The sequence below is a fragment of the Panthera leo genome, chromosome B3 (genome assembly GCF_018350215.1).
Source record: "Panthera leo isolate Ple1 chromosome B3, P.leo_Ple1_pat1.1, whole genome shotgun sequence".
NCBI classification, from domain to species: domain Eukaryota; kingdom Metazoa; phylum Chordata; class Mammalia; order Carnivora; family Felidae; genus Panthera; species Panthera leo.
The window spans coordinates 67,553,573-67,571,426 of NC_056684.1; the positions used below are offsets into that span (position 1 = coordinate 67,553,573).

The following is a 17,854-nucleotide window of genomic DNA, read 5'->3' on the forward strand; positions in this document are numbered from 1 at the left end:
TTAAGTTTTGAAAAGGCTTAGTAATTTTAATCGGGAAAATTACGTTGTTATGCAGTTTGGAGGGTAGATGAGCTATTTTTTCATTTCTTTTGTTAGAGTTGTTTCTAGAATTGTTTTTGATGTTCACTGAGTACATTGCTTTTCTTTATTTTATGCCTAAATTTTTTTAGCCAACTGATGATGTTTAAGAATGTTTCTTACTGTACCATAGTCTTTACTATGGAAGAATTAAAAACAAAATGTGTAATCCCAGTTTAAGAATAAAGACTGCTTTAATTCATAGATAAATTGGGTTCTAAAAGTTGTTTTATAAGCCAAATTATTTTGGACTTGGAATGCATTTTGTCAGGGTATGTTTCAAGGAACAAGGAGAGCTATAAAGCAGGAAATGGAAGTAATACTGTGGGAAATATTAAAGACATAATTTTTACTGCTTTGGAGGTTTTCAGAACTGGTTCTCAGCGTAATTGTGATATGAGGTGTCTACTCTGACATCCTTCCATTTCCCTGTTTGGGCATCTGTTTCTTTCTGTGTACCCTTTGCTTAATTCTGACCAGAGTCTTCCAGACCTCTTTGGATTGCCCTACCTGGTAAAGCAGAGTTAATTTCATGCTTGCCCTCTCAATCCTTCCACCCTCCCTCACCCACTGTGAGCCACGAGGGTGATGGCACCTGTTTGTGGCTCACAAGTCATTCTGTACATTTGCCGGATGTCTCTCTGTGGAGCTGATGAATGAGAATTAGTAAGCTAATAAAGCTGTTTTGTAAATAGGACTCTTGTATGATAAATTGGAGACTAATAGGATAATATATTAATCAGAGTATTTTGTTATCTCCTCACTTTTCATTTCTAGAATCCTCAAGATGGTTTTAGCCGACTGAAACGCTGGATTATGATTGGTGATCATCACCAGTTACCTCCAGTCATTAAGAATATGGCCTTTCAGAAGTATTCAAATATGGAGCAGTCTCTGTTCACTCGCTTTGTCCGTGTTGGAGTTCCTACTGTGGACCTTGATGCTCAAGGGCGAGCCAGAGCAAGGTAAAGGAGCCTTAAGTATTCCCTGTTTAAGGACCCCTGTTCCGTAATCCAAGTATTTGATAGCATATTCTGTAGAGACTCTAGTATTCCCAGCTGTCTAGGAACTTGGCGTCTACAAATCTGAAAGTGCCTGTATTGCCTTTTGCGTGGTATGTGAACTAAGTAATTTCCTGCACTTCGTTCACTAAGATTAATGTATGTGATTTGTGAACTGAGGGCTTCTTTTCTCTGTCACTTTCACTGTCTTTATGCCCCCAGAAGATATACAGTTAATATCATTTTGAAATCTAAAGCAAAAGGTAAACGAGGAAAACACACCAGTTCTTATTTATATTGAGTATATAGGCCCCATCTCATAATTACCTCAAAATATTCCTCAAGTTACAGGCTCTTCCCTGATTTTTTTTCCTGGTTTTTTAATTTAAGGATTAAAGATAACATTTACCTCAGAGTACACAATAGAGCTTCATCTCTATAGTATCATCAAGTCTTCTGACCTTTGGTTGCTAGAAGCAGGGAGGCAAAGTTGAAAAAGCATCATTGCTAAAACGATGAGAGCAAAATGGTTAACATGAGAATTAAAAGGAACAGCACAGTTCCTTAGGAACCCCCTTATGTATATTAGAAGAAGATTTTACATTATTAACGTTTCCTGTTTGGGGTGGGATTTGTCTTTCGGAAGCTTGTGTAACCTCTACAACTGGCGATACAAGAATCTGGGAAACTTACCCCACGTACAGCTCTTGCCGGAGTTTAGTACAGCAAATGCCGGCTTGCTTTATGACTTCCAGCTTATCAATGTGGAAGATTTTCAAGGAGTGGGAGAGTCTGAACCTAATCCTTATTTTTATCAGGTAAGAAAAAACATAAAATTTTTAGGTTTATTTTGCATTTGCCTAGCTGAATTACTACCTAAATCAGTGATACCAAACCATTTGGCTAGCCATTGAAAAAAGGAAAACTAGGTCCCTGCCTCATACACAACACAAAAATTTTCAATTTCAGATAAAGATACATCAAAGAAAAAAAAGTATAAACACACTAGAAAGAAGAAAATACTGATGAATACGTAACGTTGGGATGAGAAAGGCCTTAAACTCGTTACCAAAAGTAGACGTCATAAAGAAAAATATTGATTGGAGATAAAATTTATTTTTAAGATTTAACAAATTATGGATTTGAATTCTGAACATACATACAGAACTCCTATAAGTCACCTTTTAAAATAATCAACACCCAAACAGACAAAGGCAGTAAGGACAAGAATATTGTGTTTCACGCAAAAAAAGAGATTCGTAGCAGCTATAAGTTACCGGACCGTATTTTCACCTCCAGTAATACTCAGCATGGAGTTGGTTTGCGGAAATTCTATACTCTTGCAATGCTAGTAGGAAAACAGTTTGGTGAACTGTCAGTATGTATTAAAAGCAGTGTTCTCACTCTAAGGAATTTATCCTAAAAAATTATTGGACAAGTTTGCAAAGACTTATATGCTAAAATATCTATCATATCTTTTTTCTTTTACTGCATAGTATTTTAGAAAAGAGAAACAACCTAAATATCAGTGGGGAGTAATTACATTATTACCTATTTCATATAATGAAATAATGAATAGGCATTAAGAATCCTAAGATTATAACTTTGTTTACTGACAGGGAAAATGTTTATGCTATATTAAATGAAAAAAAGTCAGGTTTCAAAATACGTTGTATAGGATCCCATTTTATTTTTATTTTTATTTATTTATTTTTTTAAGTGATAGTAATTGTTTTTTAATGTTTATTTATTTTTGAGAGAAAGACAGAGCATGAGCAGGGGAGGGGCAGAGAGAGAGAGAGGGAGACACAGAAACCGAAGCAGGCTCCCGGCTCTGAGCTGCCAGCACAGAGCTTGACCCAGGGCTCCAACCCTTGAACCAATAGATCATGACGTGAGCCGAAGTCAGGTGCTCAACCCACTGAGCCACCCAGGCGCACCCCCCCCCCCATTTTATTTTTAAAGAGGATCAACAAAACATAGGAGTGTATACAGATAATCTATATTAAAGATCCAGCAGCATATACATCAAAAGATTTTACCTATGTTAGAGCTGATGTTTAGATAAATGTAGTTACTATCAGTACAGACAACAGATTTACAGTCATGTAGCTTCTCTTCCCTCCTGTCTTCCAAAGAACTAGAAAAGTTAAATGAAAGAGGTAACTCAAGCTGTGAGTGTAACCCAGAATCAGAATATAAATGATTTTTCTGAAGGTCTTCCAGAATTTTCCTTTTGCCTTTACATGAAACCCAGCTTCCAGCTTCTTGTCTTTCTCTTTTGATTTTCATGTTGTGTTTTATGTTCTCATTTTACTTTTTTCTGTCTTCTAATGCTTTTGATTTAGTCGCTACTGAACTGGACAAAGCTTTGGGTTCACTTCCTCGCTTTCAGGTTCAGCTTAGCATAAATGTAAGCCAGACTGACCAATTTGAGGCCGCATTCTCTTCTCACTTTAAAGTGGTCTGGTAGAGGTGGCAACCATAAGAAGAGACCAAACATAAAACACACAAGGAAATAATAAGGAAAAAGGAGAAAACATTGCACCCCAATTGAGAGTCCACTGCTATTAGACTGGATTTTTCTGCTGGCTTCTTAGATGGTTACCTTGCTCCTTTGTGTTACTATTTCATTCATACCTACAGTTGCAGTGTATTGTAGCAGAATATTATTGATCTTTATTATGATTGTGGTGGTCCCAGAAATATTAAGCCGTTAAGTTGGTAAATTATTTTATGATTATTCCATATATCACTGATATATTCCAAATATCAAAGAGAAATAATTACCATATACTCTTTATTTATCATTATTAATCTAGGATAGAATTATCCCTCAGTTTTACAGAAGGTGTTCAGTTATCCAAGTTAATGTCACTTCTTGAATTGTAATAAATCAACAGTTGTGCCAGTTTGCCATTCTCTCTGTAACACTGAAATGAAAGGAAATAAAGAATCTGTTTATGTTTACATTACAGAATCTTGGAGAAGCAGAATATGTAGTGGCACTTTTTATGTACATGTGTTTACTTGGTTACCCTGCTGACAAGATCAGTATTCTAACAACATATAATGGGCAAAAGCATCTTATTCGTGACATCATCAATAGACGATGTGGAAGCAATCCATTGATTGGAAGACCAAATAAGGTAATTTTATGAATATTATATGTTCTCTTATTCATCATGTTGGCAAGTGGAAAAATTTGTATTTATTATGAGTTATTTATGTTCTACTTTGTCTCTTTGCTATCTCCTTTCATGATGTGAGAAAATGAAATAATAGGAACTATAAATAATTCTTTGGCAGTCCTAGCTGAGATTGTTGTTGGTTTACTGTGAACTTCTGTCTCAGCTATCACATTAAAGACTTTTGTTGGTGATAATCAGAAGTAAATGATCCTGAAACTTTTTGTTGGTAAAATGAAGGATAATGAAATGACATTATTTATGTACCGTTATAATAGAAATAGAAATTATAGAACTTTTTAGCAACGTGGATGGAACTGGAGAGTGTTATGCTAAGTGAAATAAGCCATACAGAGAAAGACAGATACCATATGTTTTCAGTCTTATATGGATCGTGAGAAACTTAACAAACCCATGGGGGAGGGGAAGGAAAAAAAAAAGAGGTTAGAGTGGGAGAGAGAGCCAAAGCATAAGAGACTCTTAAAAACAGAACAAACTGAGGGTTGATGGGGGGTGGGAGGGAGGGGAGGGTGGGTGATGGGTATTGAAGAGGGCATTTTTGGGGATGAGCACTGGGTGTTATATGGAAACCAATTTGACAATAAATTTCATAAAAAAAAAAACATTTTGACAAATTGCATTTCATCAAAATTGAAACGTTCAAAAAGGAAAAAAGAAATTATAGAACTTTTTATTTTGTTATTTTGCAAAGGTATAATTTGTACTGCTTTTTACTGTATGTGTGTGGGAGAGTGTTTTTTCTTGAGAATCAGAGAAGATTGTAAAGTACCATCAGACCTGACAATTATTTTTATACTTTTTAAGTTTTTTATGTGGCATGGAGTAATATCAAATAAATATGAAGACACTTGATTATATCAATAAAGGGCTGAAAGTTAAGGATAACAAATATATTACTAATAATGAAATTAAGACCTTGGTTGTAAACATGGCTATATCAAAGTGCTCTCACTTTTTCTTGGAAATCATCCAAGAGTAACAGGAAAATGGAAGGAGAAGACAAACTCCATTGTTAGGGAGATGACATAGATCAGGTGACCAAGAACAGAAAGAAAATGTGGGAAGAAGAGAATTTAGGGGACCAGTCTTGAAAGCACTTTCTGAAGGTGAGTGGCACACTCTGAAGTGTAAGAGCCACCTTCTTATTACTCAACAATAGATATGGGAATTAGAAGTGTTCCTGGTCCCAGATTGGTTCAAAGAAGCCTTCATGTTCGCCAAAAAGTAGACTCGTCTCTACAGCAGCAGAGGAAATGAGAACCTTCTGTTGTGAAAATGCAGCCTTTAGGAAACTGTCCAGCTCACCCCAGTTTAACCTCTTGCACATAGCTAATCCAAGAAACCCACTTATTCAGTGATGATAGAGTCAGACAAAGGAACCTAGCACAAAGCATACTGACAAGACGTTTGCCTCAGATAACGCGTTGTCCTGGAACAGATGAAAACATCAAATACATACTTGGCAGTGGATTTTAAAATGCTTAATGAAGTAATCATTTCTGTGAGGGAAGGCTACAAAGCAGAGAAATGGAAGAACTCGGGAAGAGATGAAATGTGAGCTGGAAGAAAATAAAACAAAAACCCAGAAATGGAGACAGTTGAAAAGAGTACAAGGACACACCGGCCACTCCATAAGGAATGTGGAGCGTGGAAGTGAGAAACTAATAGCTTTGAAATACAGAGAGTTGAGAAGTAGAACATCGGTATCCGAGTCCTTTTATTATTTATAACACAAAAGCTTAACCGAAATAATAGAAGAAAGTTACTCTCTCTCACACAAGAAGACGAAAATGGAATGGCTCCAGGGTTGGGTTACAGAAATGACTCCATCATGTCATCAAAGACCAAGATTCATTCCATCCTTCTGCTCTGCCATTCTCAGTGTATGAACCCATTTCTCAGACAAGCTCTCCACATGGTCAGGTTGGGAACACATTTCCAGGGGTTATATCCACGTGTAAGAGCAAAGGACTTAAATCCAAAATATAAGAACTCCTGTGACAGTCATTGTTAAATAAAGACAACCCAATACAAAATGGCAAATGAATAGGTACTTCATGCAGGAAGACATAGGAATGGCCCATAAGCACATGAAAAATGCTTACCATCGTTCATTGTCAGGGAAATACAGATTAAAACTACAATGACACACCAAGTAGATTGGCTAAAATTGACGAGGTTGACAGTATACCAAGTGTCGGCAAGGATGTGGAGAAACTGGAACTCTGAATCTGGAACAGTGCTGGTGGATGTGTAAAGTGGCACAGCACCTTTGGAAAACATTTTGACAGTTTCTCGTGAAGTTAAACATACACTTACCATACAACTCAGCAATTTCACTCCTAGATAGTCATTCAAGAGCAATGAAAACATGTTCACAAATCTACTTATACATGAACTGCAGCTTTATTCAAGGTAGCCCCAAACCAAATGCAAACTGCTGCAGCCCCTGTGGAAAACAGTAAGGAGGTTCTTCATAAAATTAAAAATAGATCTACCCTATGATCCAGCAATCGCACTACTGGCTATTTACCCAAAGAATATAAAAACACTATTTCAAAGGGATATATGCACTTAGGTACAATAGCCAAGATACGGAAGCAGCCAAAGTGTCCATGGATTGATGATAAAGAAGATGTGTACACACACATACACACACACAGTGGAATATTACCCATTAAAGAAATAATGAAATCCTGCCATTTGTAGCAACATGGTTGGAACTAGAGAGTACCATGCTAAGGGAAATAAGTCAGAGAAAGACAGATACCATATGATTTCATTCATGTGGAGTTTAAAAAACAAAACAAATGAGCAAAGGAGGGGGAAAAAAGTGTGACAAATTAAGAAACACTTCTAATTATAGAGAACAAACTAATGGTTACCGGAGGGGAGGAGGGTGAGGGAATGGGTTAAATAGATGATAGGGATTAAGGAGTACTCTTGCAGTGGTGAGCACTGCGTGATGTGAAGAATTCTGAAATCACTGTGCTGTACACCATTAAATCCTAAGTGAGAATGCTAGGTTATGTTGCTGGGCATCAAACTGGTATACCAGGTAATAAGATAAACAGGACGTGTGTCCATGGACTTGGGTCGTCTAGTGGGGGAAGACTGTTAATTCTACAGATAGTTACTTCGTTGTCAGCAGAGGTAAAGATGAGTGCTGTAAGTGTAAATAACATGGGGACATAGTCTAATCTGGTTCCTGAGATTTATTTCATAGTGTTCATCAACTGTTTTTCTCAATTCCAAGTATATGATCATGTTTCTCTTGGGATTATTCTAATGATAAGATTTTTGTGCTGGCATATGATTTAAATGATCACTCTAAAGTCTTGTTATGGTGCGTTTGAAAAGATACCATATTTTCCATTTTTTTTCTCCCTAGGTGACAACTGTTGACAGATTTCAAGGTCAACAGAATGATTATATTCTTCTTTCTCTAGTACGAACCAGGGCAGTGGGCCATCTGAGGTACATAAGGAAAAATGTTTATATTATTAAACTTTACTATCTGCTTCAATTTTGAACTTCTGTAGCTAAGTGGCTTTAAATTTTTTTAAGTTTAAAGTATAATTAATTGGTATGGCAGTTTTTGGTTTAGCAGCTTTTTGTTGGAGTGTAACAATATCAGATTCTTTATGTAGTTAACTATTGTCATTGCATCTGAATTTTTTGAATCTTTAATATATTTAGTACATTTACTTTTTAATTTTCAGTAGCAGAGACAGAATTTTATTATAAAATCTTAATATATGATGTTTTTTGGAAACAGTGTCAGAAATTAAGAGTTAAGAAGGTGGTAAAAATAGTCTTCAGAGTACATTTCTCATTGCATAGGATTTCTGACTTTTTCCTCACACAGTCTTTCAGCCTCACTGTTAGAGGATAAAGGAACCATTTGTTCTCCCAGGATTAAGAATTGTCAAAACAAACAATAATCTATTTTTATCATTTATTGTGATGTATTTATGTGCTAGAGAATTATGGGAATAATACCTTCTTATTACAAAGCAGCCATTTAGTTTTGTGTAAACTTTTATCTCATATGACTTAGTGGCAAAAACTATAATGAGAGTTCATTTTATTATTTTATTTGGTGGATATAAAGAAAAAATTCTCCAAGCTCTCATAATGTTGTCATTTAAGTCAAAATCTGCTTGGAGCTTAGCCCCGCTCATCAGGTTCCATTAGACTGATAACTTTTATGTAAGAGTAAACAAAGATGTAATTTTCAAGAAATTGTTTCAGAATTATTGCATTCTAAAATAGTTTGTTTTTGCTTATTTATAGCTACTGTCTAAATACGGCATCATCATGATTTACGTAATTAAAATGTCTCCAAAACTCACAGTATGAATACATGAATACTGCCTCGTGCAGTCTCCACCTTTTTTTTATTACTGCCTAGTGCTTTTGTCTTTTTCACATTCTTAAGACGTGACTTCTTGTACCATAATACTACTATATCTACTTAGATCTTTTAATCAGTGCATTGGTCGTGATTCCCCCCTCACAAAAACAAAAACATGGAGGTCAGTGATAAAGCATTAACTTTACTTGGTTTAACTAGTCACACGACACTGATTAACTTAATGTTTATTCTATTAAGTTTTTAAGAAGCTTAACTTTTTATTGCCATAGCTGAACAGAAATAATGAGTGGAATATGTTAAAAAAAAAACAAAACAAGAAAACAAGCTGCATACTTATGTTATTAATCTTGAACTATGTTAATTAATATTGTTTGTTTTCCAAAGGGATGTCCGTCGCTTGGTGGTGGCCATGTCTAGAGCCAGACTTGGACTGTATATCTTCGCAAGAGTATCCCTCTTCCAAAACTGTTTTGAGCTAACGCCAGCTTTTAGCCAGCTCACTGCCCGTCCACTTCATTTGCATATAATTCCAACAGAACCTTTCCCAACCAGTAGAAAGGTAGGACTCTTTCTTCGCTGTATAGAGCAGTGCTGTCTTACAGATGATCACAGTAGCTAGGAACATCATCACATAGATCATCCGATCACTGGTTTAGAGCACTCCTTACACTGTGGAACTGAATTAGATTTTCTGCACAAAATAACAATACATGCTAACATTGAGTACTCACTAGGTACTAGGCAGTGAGTTCTTTACATGCATGATCTCACTTCATCTAATAGTCCTTTTCAGTAAGGTTTCTTATTAACTCCATTTTACATATGAGGAAACTAAGGGTTAGCAAAGTTAAGTAGTTTGGTCATGCATCTCATAGATGGAGAATCCAAGATTTGAAAACCCAGGCAGTGTAACTCCAGAATCCTCCTTGTTAATCACTGTACTGTACTGCCTCTCTTCAGCTTTTTAAGGAGAACTTAACTAATTACTTGATAACAGAGTAATAAATGGTTTAGCTCTTGGAGAACCCTTTCTTACCTACATTTTTGGAGAATGTCAGAGGGAATAGCACATACACTTAACAAAGGACATGCTCAGAAATGTCATTGCCTCCTCATCGCTGCTACCATTGTTAAACCTCTCATCTTTGCTCCCCTTTTCCACCCCCACCCCAAAAGGTGACCAGTCCCTTTAATTTCTGGTTTATGCTTCCTACATTCCTTTTGCATAAAGGAGCAAATAACCTGATTATTTTTTTATATTGTTTTCTTTCTTACATAAAGGTTAGCATACTCATTAATCTTTAGGTTGTCACTTTTGAGCTTTGCATTTTTCATTTAATGCAATGTCTTAGAGATCCATTTGGGTTTTAAATAAAGCTGTTTTCAATGTTCACAGTACACCTATTTGCCCCCCCTACTCCCCCTTTTGAAGAAAAAATTAAATGCTGTGTGTTTGTTTTATAATAAGGCTGAGTACTTTTTTTTTTAACTGCATTTTTTTTTTTAAAGCAATGCTTCTGTAGAGGAATAGAAGGATGAGGGTGGAATGATATGAGGGGGTGGAGTCATGTAAAGCCTTGAATGTCAGCCTCTGAAGTCTGGACACAATCCTATGGCTCTGAACTTCTCATTCTTTTGTGGGCTGATTATTAAACAGGCAGATTCCTAACACAAGGTCTGAGGCAGTCTTTTTATCCAAAGGCTGCAGGGACACACCTGGAGACACGTGGAGGAGATCAGGCAGTACCAATGAACAGAAGGCTTAAAAACTAGTGCCTTACCCAACACCATGGAGTCAAGCCCTTGGGCGACTACCTGAGAGCATCTCCCCACCTTCTGCTCAAGAGATCAGTGTTGGAGCTGGGCGGGGCTGTGCCGCTAGTGCTGCGTCTCAGAAGAGGCAGCTCCCAGCAGAGCCACCAGAAAATAAGCAAACAAACAAAAACAAAACAAACAAAAAGCCTTCCATGTTGTAAAGGTAGTATTTCATAGTTGTAATGGCATGGCGGTCTTGGCACACCGAAGTGGTAACCATTGCAGAAAGTGACCATTATCAAAAGAACACCTACTTACATGTAATACTACCGTCCTGCCTAATTCTGAGAAATACCATTTAATACACTTCGTATTTCTGATGTTACATGCCTTAATTTGTTACTTTATGGTAAAATTTTTTACCTTTATAGTCTTTTGAATTGCTTCTACAGTGAGAAAGGGTGAGACTTTATAAAATATTTTAGAGTTGACTATAAATAGGAAAGTTGTTCATCTTTATTCTAGGATGGTTTAGGAAGAAATGCACATTTTTTATTGTCTTCATTCATGCTTTACCACTTTAGAGCAGTGTTTCTCAGATTTTTGTGGGAAACGACTGCATCAGAATCACCTCATTCTGTGTCAGACCTACTGAATCTGGGATTCCCACAATTTAAGTCTCCCCCAAAGACTTCTTAGATACCACAAAATTTGCACTTTAGACTAGCATTTGACCATATGCTTTATTAGGGAAAAATTTCTTGAATATTCACCCTTATGACTAACAAGTCTATATATTAAATACCAGTAATATTAGCTTATTTTTAGAAAAACAAAAATAGGAAAAATAGGTTTAATATTTTCTTTCTGAACAAAATTGAAAATTGCCTTTGTTGCATACAAGGTATTGGAGACAATACTTTAGACAGTGTTGATTTTTCTTTCTATTCAACTGATCATTTATCTCTTATCTCTCTTCTGCATGAATTAGACCAAAACTCATAAATTTTACTTACCAACCTGAAATTGTATTATAAGGTAGTAACTCTTAGCTTTCTTCTAGTCTCTTTTACTAAATTTAAATTGAATCACTTTCTCTTTCTGAAGTCCTTATTGGACTCTCACACTTAACATCTTTTTTTTTTTTTTTTTTAATCTTTTATTTATTTTTGAGAGAGAAGGGAGGACAGAAGATCTGAAGCAGGCTATTTGCTGAAAGCAGCAAGCCCGATGTGGGGCTTGAACTCACAAACTGCAAAATCATGACCTGAGCCAAAGTTGGATACTCAACCAACTGAGCCATCCAGGCGCCCCAGTCACTCACACTTGTTTCTTAATGTCCTGTGACTGTTCTTGTCCTTCTTGTCCTTTTTTTTTTTTTTTTTTTTTTTAAATAGAGAAAACATGAGCGAGAGGCAAAGGGAGAGAGAGAATCCTAAGCAGGCTCCATAACCAGGGAGGAGCCCAACCTGGGGCTTGATCCCATGACCACAAGATTATGACCTGAATGGAAATCAAGAGTCAGACATTTGGGGCACCTGGGTGGCTCAGTTGGTTAAGCATCTGACTTCAGCTCAGGTTATGATCTCACGATTTGTGAGTTTGAGCCCCGCATTGGGCTCTGTGCTGACAGCTCAGAGGCTCAAGCCTGCTTCAGGTTCTGTCTGTCCCCCTCTCTCTGTCCCTCCCCCTTCATGGTCTGTCTCTCTCTCTCAGAAGTAAACATTAAAAAAAAGAAAAAAAAGAGAAGACAAAGAGTTGGACACTTAACCCATTGAGCCACCCAGGCACCCTGTCCTGTTACTGTTCTTATGTCCTCCAAACCCTAGTGCTTATACATAAGACATGGGCTTCTAGAATGTTCGCTTTTAGCATATTAACTTTCTTACTGTACTTAACTTTCTTTTTGCCTTCTTCTAGAATGGAGAGAGGCCACCTCATGAAGTACAGATAATAAAGAATATGCCCCAGATGGCAAACTTTGTATATAACATGTACATGCATTTGATACAGACCACACATCATTATCATCAGGTGAGTTTTCTCAAAATTCAGTCTTATTTTTGTTGTTGTTGTAGAAAGAATCTTTGCCTTTGGAGATTATACCTTTAAAGTATTTGATTGCTGTGGGAAAACAGCTAAACCAAACAGGGTTGTTGTTATTCATGTAACATCCATTTATTTAAAGTTTATTTATTTTGAGAGAGAGATTTATTTTTTTTTTATTTTTTTTTATTTATTTATTTTTTTTTTTACATTTTTTATTTATTTTTGGGACAGAGAGAGACAGAGCATGAACGGGGGAGGGGCAGAGAGAGAGGGAGACACAGAATCGGAAACAGGCTCCAGGCTCTGAGCCATCAGCCCAGAGCCTGACGCGGGGCTCGAACTCACGGACCGCGAGATCGTGACCTGGCTGAAGTCGGACGCTTAACCTTAAGACTGCGCCACCCAGGCGCCCCTTGAGAGAGAGATTTAAAAACACCTTTATGTGGATAGAATTTGGCAAACAATAAGTTCTACATATTTAAGTATATAATTCAGTATGTTCTGACATATGTAAATACCTGTGAAGCCATCACTGCAATCAAGATAATGAACATACTAATTATTTCCAGAAGGTTCCTAGTGCCCCTTGGTAACCCCTCTGATCTTTCACCGGTCCCTTTCCCACCTTCTCCAGGCCCCAGAGATCTTCCTGTCAATCGGTATACTGTCATTTCCTTTTTATTGACAAATAATGTTCCATTGTATGGATGTACCAAGTGTACCCGTTGACCTGTTGCTGGACAGTTGGGTTCTTTCCAAGTCTGGCTATTACAAATAAAGCTGCTGTGAACATTCTTACACAAATCTTTGTATTTTCTTTTGGGTAAATTCCTTAGGAGTAGAATGGTTGAATAATGGAGTGAATATGTGTTCAACTTTAAAAAAATTTTTTTAAGTTTATTTGTTTATTTTGAGACAGAGAGCATGAGTAGGGGAGGGGCAGAGAGAGAGGGAGAGGATCCCAAGCAGGCTCCATGCACAGAGCTTGACGTGAGGCTTGAACTCACCAACTGTGAGATCATGACCTGAGCTGAAATCAAGAGTCCAATGCTTAATCAGCTAAGCCACCCAGGTGCCCCTATGTGTCCAACTCTTTAAGAAACTGCCAATCTGTTTTTACAAAGTAGTTGCACCATATTGCCAGCAGCAGTGTGTGAGAGCTGTAGCTGCATATCCTCACCCACACTTGTCATGGTTGGCCTTTTTTATTGTAGCTGTTCTAAAGGGAAGGCTAAGCATGTGGAGCTGCTCCAGTGTTCTGGTGGAGTGAGACAGAAGCTTTGTACCATGCTGTTCCCGCTTGGCCATGGTTTTGTCTGAAGGCTTGGTTCCTCCCCTCACATGGCTCCTTGATTAAAGTTGGCCCTTTCTTGAGCTGTTGTCGGTCAGTCCTAATGAGCCAGTGTTTTTGCAGAAGTGTTATAGCAGATATTTTTGCTTTTTAGCTTTTTTAAGCTTATCAATTTTTATATTATTTTCTTCTCTGAAGATTTAATATGTACTTTGATCTTTGGAGTCAGGAAGACCTAGGCATTGTCATCAGAGTTGTTACGTTTGTATTATAATATGGCCAGGAGTGTTTTGGAAAACTGTAGATTGAACGATATCTATTAAGAAAATAACATTAATGTGAGAGTTTAGCTTTGTAAGCCAGTGTTTTTCTTTCATTTGAGTTCATATTGATGTTTTCTTTTTTTTCATTAGACTTTGTTACAGCTACCACCTGCTATGGTTGAAGAAGCTGAGGAAGTTCAAAGTCAGGAAACAGAACTAGAAATAGAAGAAGAGGCCAATCCTCCCCAGGCTGATCTGTCCAGTCTCACAGATGCCAGCTCCAGTCAAGAATCCTCAGCCTCTCAGACTGAGACCACCCCCGATCACACAGGAGCTAGTTCCAATCCAGAAGCTGTCCCTCCTGTGTCTGATACCACTGTTTCTATGGCAGGACCTGCAGCTGTACCAGCAGAGGCTAACACCCCCCAGCATGTCACACCTGCCTCAGAAGAGACCAAGTAGTCCAACTGTAGCCTTTCTTAGGGAGGACATTTCATTCATAAAGTCTAAGTAAAGCTGCTTTTTGTATTTTATATTTGCTTCTGCTATTTTAAGGGTACTAATTAATGTTAAGTCCTTATTTTTGTTAATTGATCTCCGTGCTTGTCTTCTTGGATATGTTTAAAAGAAAATTGTATGTGTATGAGCAACTTCAGTTTCATTTCTTCAGTCAGAAGGGCAAATAGCCATTCCTTTTATAATTAACCAAATATATCTTATTCATACCTACATTAAAAGAATTTGCTATAGAATATATAAGACATACTTTACATTTTCAGTGAACTTCTCTAAAGAAGGGGATCAAATACACTGAAATCAACCATAAGCACCCTTAAGTAAGTGTTCAAATTGGGGAGGAAGTTGTTTCTTCTGTTATAGTATCAGATCCTCAAATTGTGATTCCTTTTTTCTTACTTTCTTGGCTGTCTTCCTTGATGTAAAGGCATTAACAGCCATAGATAGGTCTAGATTTCTCTGATCAAAGAGGCTACATGTATTTCCTGCCCCAAAGTCTCATAATGGATTGGAACCACCTAGAGTGTCTGTTCATTCTTGGGGCCACTCTTGACCTGATAAATCTGAATCTCAGGGTTAGGACTGGGCATTTGTATTTTAGCAAGTGTTCCTAATGTTTGAGTTGCTGGCAGAGTGGCATCAAATCAAGCTGGTAAGGCTGAGCCAGGGTATGTCATTCAGCTGATCAAGAAGATCTGGCAAATCCGTCTGGGCAGGAAGAAAGATCCAGAGTCTGGGCAGTGAAAGTCAGTGAACCCAATTCCCCTATATAGGATAGAGCTCTCACAATGCAGAGGTTCTGAATCTTCTGCCCTGTTTAGTTTTCTTGGTAGATAACCAGCCACAAGGAGACCTTAAGGTAAAATGTGCTCTAGATTTGGGAGGGCAGAGTAGGACCTTGCTACTCAAGTGTGATTTGCAAACTAGAAGTATCAGCATCCACTGAACCTTGTTAAAATTGCAGCAGTGTGGACTCTACCCCAGATCTATTAAATGTGAATCAGCATTTCAGCAAAGTGTCCAGGGGACTTATATGCGCTTTGTAGTTTGAGAAGCATTGTTCTGAGGTTACTATACTGTCCTCAATGTGAATGAAAGGTAGAATAGATTCTGTGATGGTAAAATTAATAGTGTGACTGATGTTTTCTGACATGGGACCTCTGCTTATGAAGTTTCCTGGGCGTGGTGGCCAGAAGAGAGATGAATAAGGTAGGGAGAACTTGCCCACTACTTCTCTTCCCCATTTAGATGTCTGCTAGAGTGGCTAACGTGGAGCATTTCCCCCAAAGTATCCCCTGTCGTGCATCTACCTAAAGGTTTGACCATGTACAAAGAACCTTTGAGGAAATAGGCAAGAACCACACACTGCCACTGAAATGCTTCTAATCCTGATGTATTGAAGGAATGAACTCTTATAAAGAAATTAAACCAAGAAAGTCAAGTTAATGATTTTTTGACTGACTAGTGTTTGCTCAACTCTCCCAGGCTGTGGTGGAGATGAGTCAGACTCTCCTACTACACGGTGTCTTCCTTCATCAGAACACAAGAAAAGGAAAGGGAAGGGATGATGAGGGGAAGGAAACGCCAAGGAAACTATACTGGAAAGTCTTTATCTATTTGTTATCAGAGTAAGGAATGAGCCAGATAGTCTGTTACATAATTTCTCTGATTATAGGAATTTGGAAGCAGGTGTTTTGGGCATCTGTATGAGGAATAGGACTCACAGAATTACTTTCATCTGTGAATATCTAGTATCAGGCTAAGCAAGAGAGAAAGAAGCTTTACTGTATTACTGTGTGTCATGGAAAAGATTGATGTTTCTCTCTACCTGTTAGAGGATGTGAATCATGATACCTGCAACCAGAGTAAGCAAACTGTTGGGCTGCTTTCTCATGAAGTAAACCATTTTGCAAACACTATATATCACTCTGTCTAGCTAGTGACTTACTTTTTTCTCTGCTGCTTGATTTTCAGTCACGATAAAAAGAAAATTTAACTGGAAGATGGGTGAATCCTTTGCCTTTGTCAAAGGAATTTTAGAAGGGATGATAGTGTTGGGATTTGAATTACTTAAATAAAATTTTAACATTCATTTTTGAGAGAGAGAGAGCATGAGCGGGGGAGGGGAAGAGAGAGGGGGAGACACAGAATCTGAAGCAGGCTGCAGGCTGTCAGCACAGAGCCCAATACAGGGCTCGAACCCACAGACTACGAGATCGTGACCTGAGCTGAAGTCAGACGCTTAACCAACTGAGCCACCCAGGTGCCCCAGGATTTGAATTATTTTAAATTGTTTATTCACAGGAACGATCAGTGAGTTGCAGTTGACTATAGAATTTTGGAATTTTTAAACGAACTTAAGAGATCTATTTTTATTTTAATTAATGAGGAAACTGAGTCAGATAGTCTTAACTAAGGTGGCAACTATGGAAGAACAGGTTAGAATCCAAGTCTATAGTCCTAGGGCAGTGTTTTGTTCATTGTTTTTTGTTTTGTTTTGTTTTTTTTTCAGTCAAAAACACAAGCATGATTGCTTCATAAATTCAAGAGTTTTCCATTTGGGATTACAACAGACACAGGTACTCTAGCCATGTGACCATTTCAGACTAGTGTTCTCATTGCCCTCCATCCTGTTTGCCATATCTGAATATGTCATGATTTTGGAAACTATTTTTAAAAGCAGACCAAAAAGATGTGTGCAAGTGAATGAGCATGAAATGAAGCAATTCAAGTATTTAGACTTTTTTCCACAAAATGCTGAGTTAAGAAAGTTCATTACCAGCAGTTGAGAATAAATAGCTCCATTGATTTAGGCAAATGAATGAGAGGATCTAAACATTATCAGGGCTCTTGAAGTTAGTGTCATGATAAAAGTTGAGATGTTGTGCTAGGTACCGAGAAAAATGGCATAAGTGGGTCATTTGTGCTCCTATATAAATGGAGGTTTTTTTATGATCAGGAAACTGCATGATACTATAAAATAGACTTTGGACTCTTGCAGACCTGGCTCAAATTTTACCTCATTTGCTTATCAATATTTGGTTTGACCTTGAATACATTTTATAACTTAAGCCCCAGTTTTCTTTATTATCAAAATTGGAAAAAGGTCTGTTAATGACAATTAATTTGTTAATATTTGTGAAAATATTTGGCACCTGGGTGGGTGTTCAGCAGATACTAGCCCTTCTCTCTCCGTTCCCCGCCCCCCCCCCCCCCCCCCCCGCCCACACACACACACACACACACACACATTTTTGAGACAATAGAAGATAATTGCCAACCAGTCTTCTGTCTTGGGTGCTTAGCTTTGCCCC

At 37.6% G+C, this 17,854-nt stretch overlaps 1 protein-coding gene across 1 annotated transcript in view; it reads left to right on the forward strand.

Moving 5' to 3' along the window:
• The window catches only part of AQR (aquarius intron-binding spliceosomal factor), a 91,617-nt gene extending 75,158 nt beyond the window's left edge, over positions 1–16,459 (forward strand). The window contains exons 29-35 of the mRNA XM_042942481.1: positions 856–1,043; positions 1,726–1,897; positions 4,058–4,228; positions 7,680–7,765; positions 9,051–9,225; positions 12,342–12,455; positions 14,175–16,459. Coding sequence (XP_042798415.1) covers positions 856–1,043; positions 1,726–1,897; positions 4,058–4,228; positions 7,680–7,765; positions 9,051–9,225; positions 12,342–12,455; positions 14,175–14,486 — 1,218 coding nt within the window. The 3' untranslated portion in view covers positions 14,487–16,459. The remainder of the gene's footprint in view (positions 1–855; positions 1,044–1,725; positions 1,898–4,057; positions 4,229–7,679; positions 7,766–9,050; positions 9,226–12,341; positions 12,456–14,174) is intronic.
• The last annotated feature ends 1,395 nt before the right edge of the window (positions 16,460–17,854 follow it).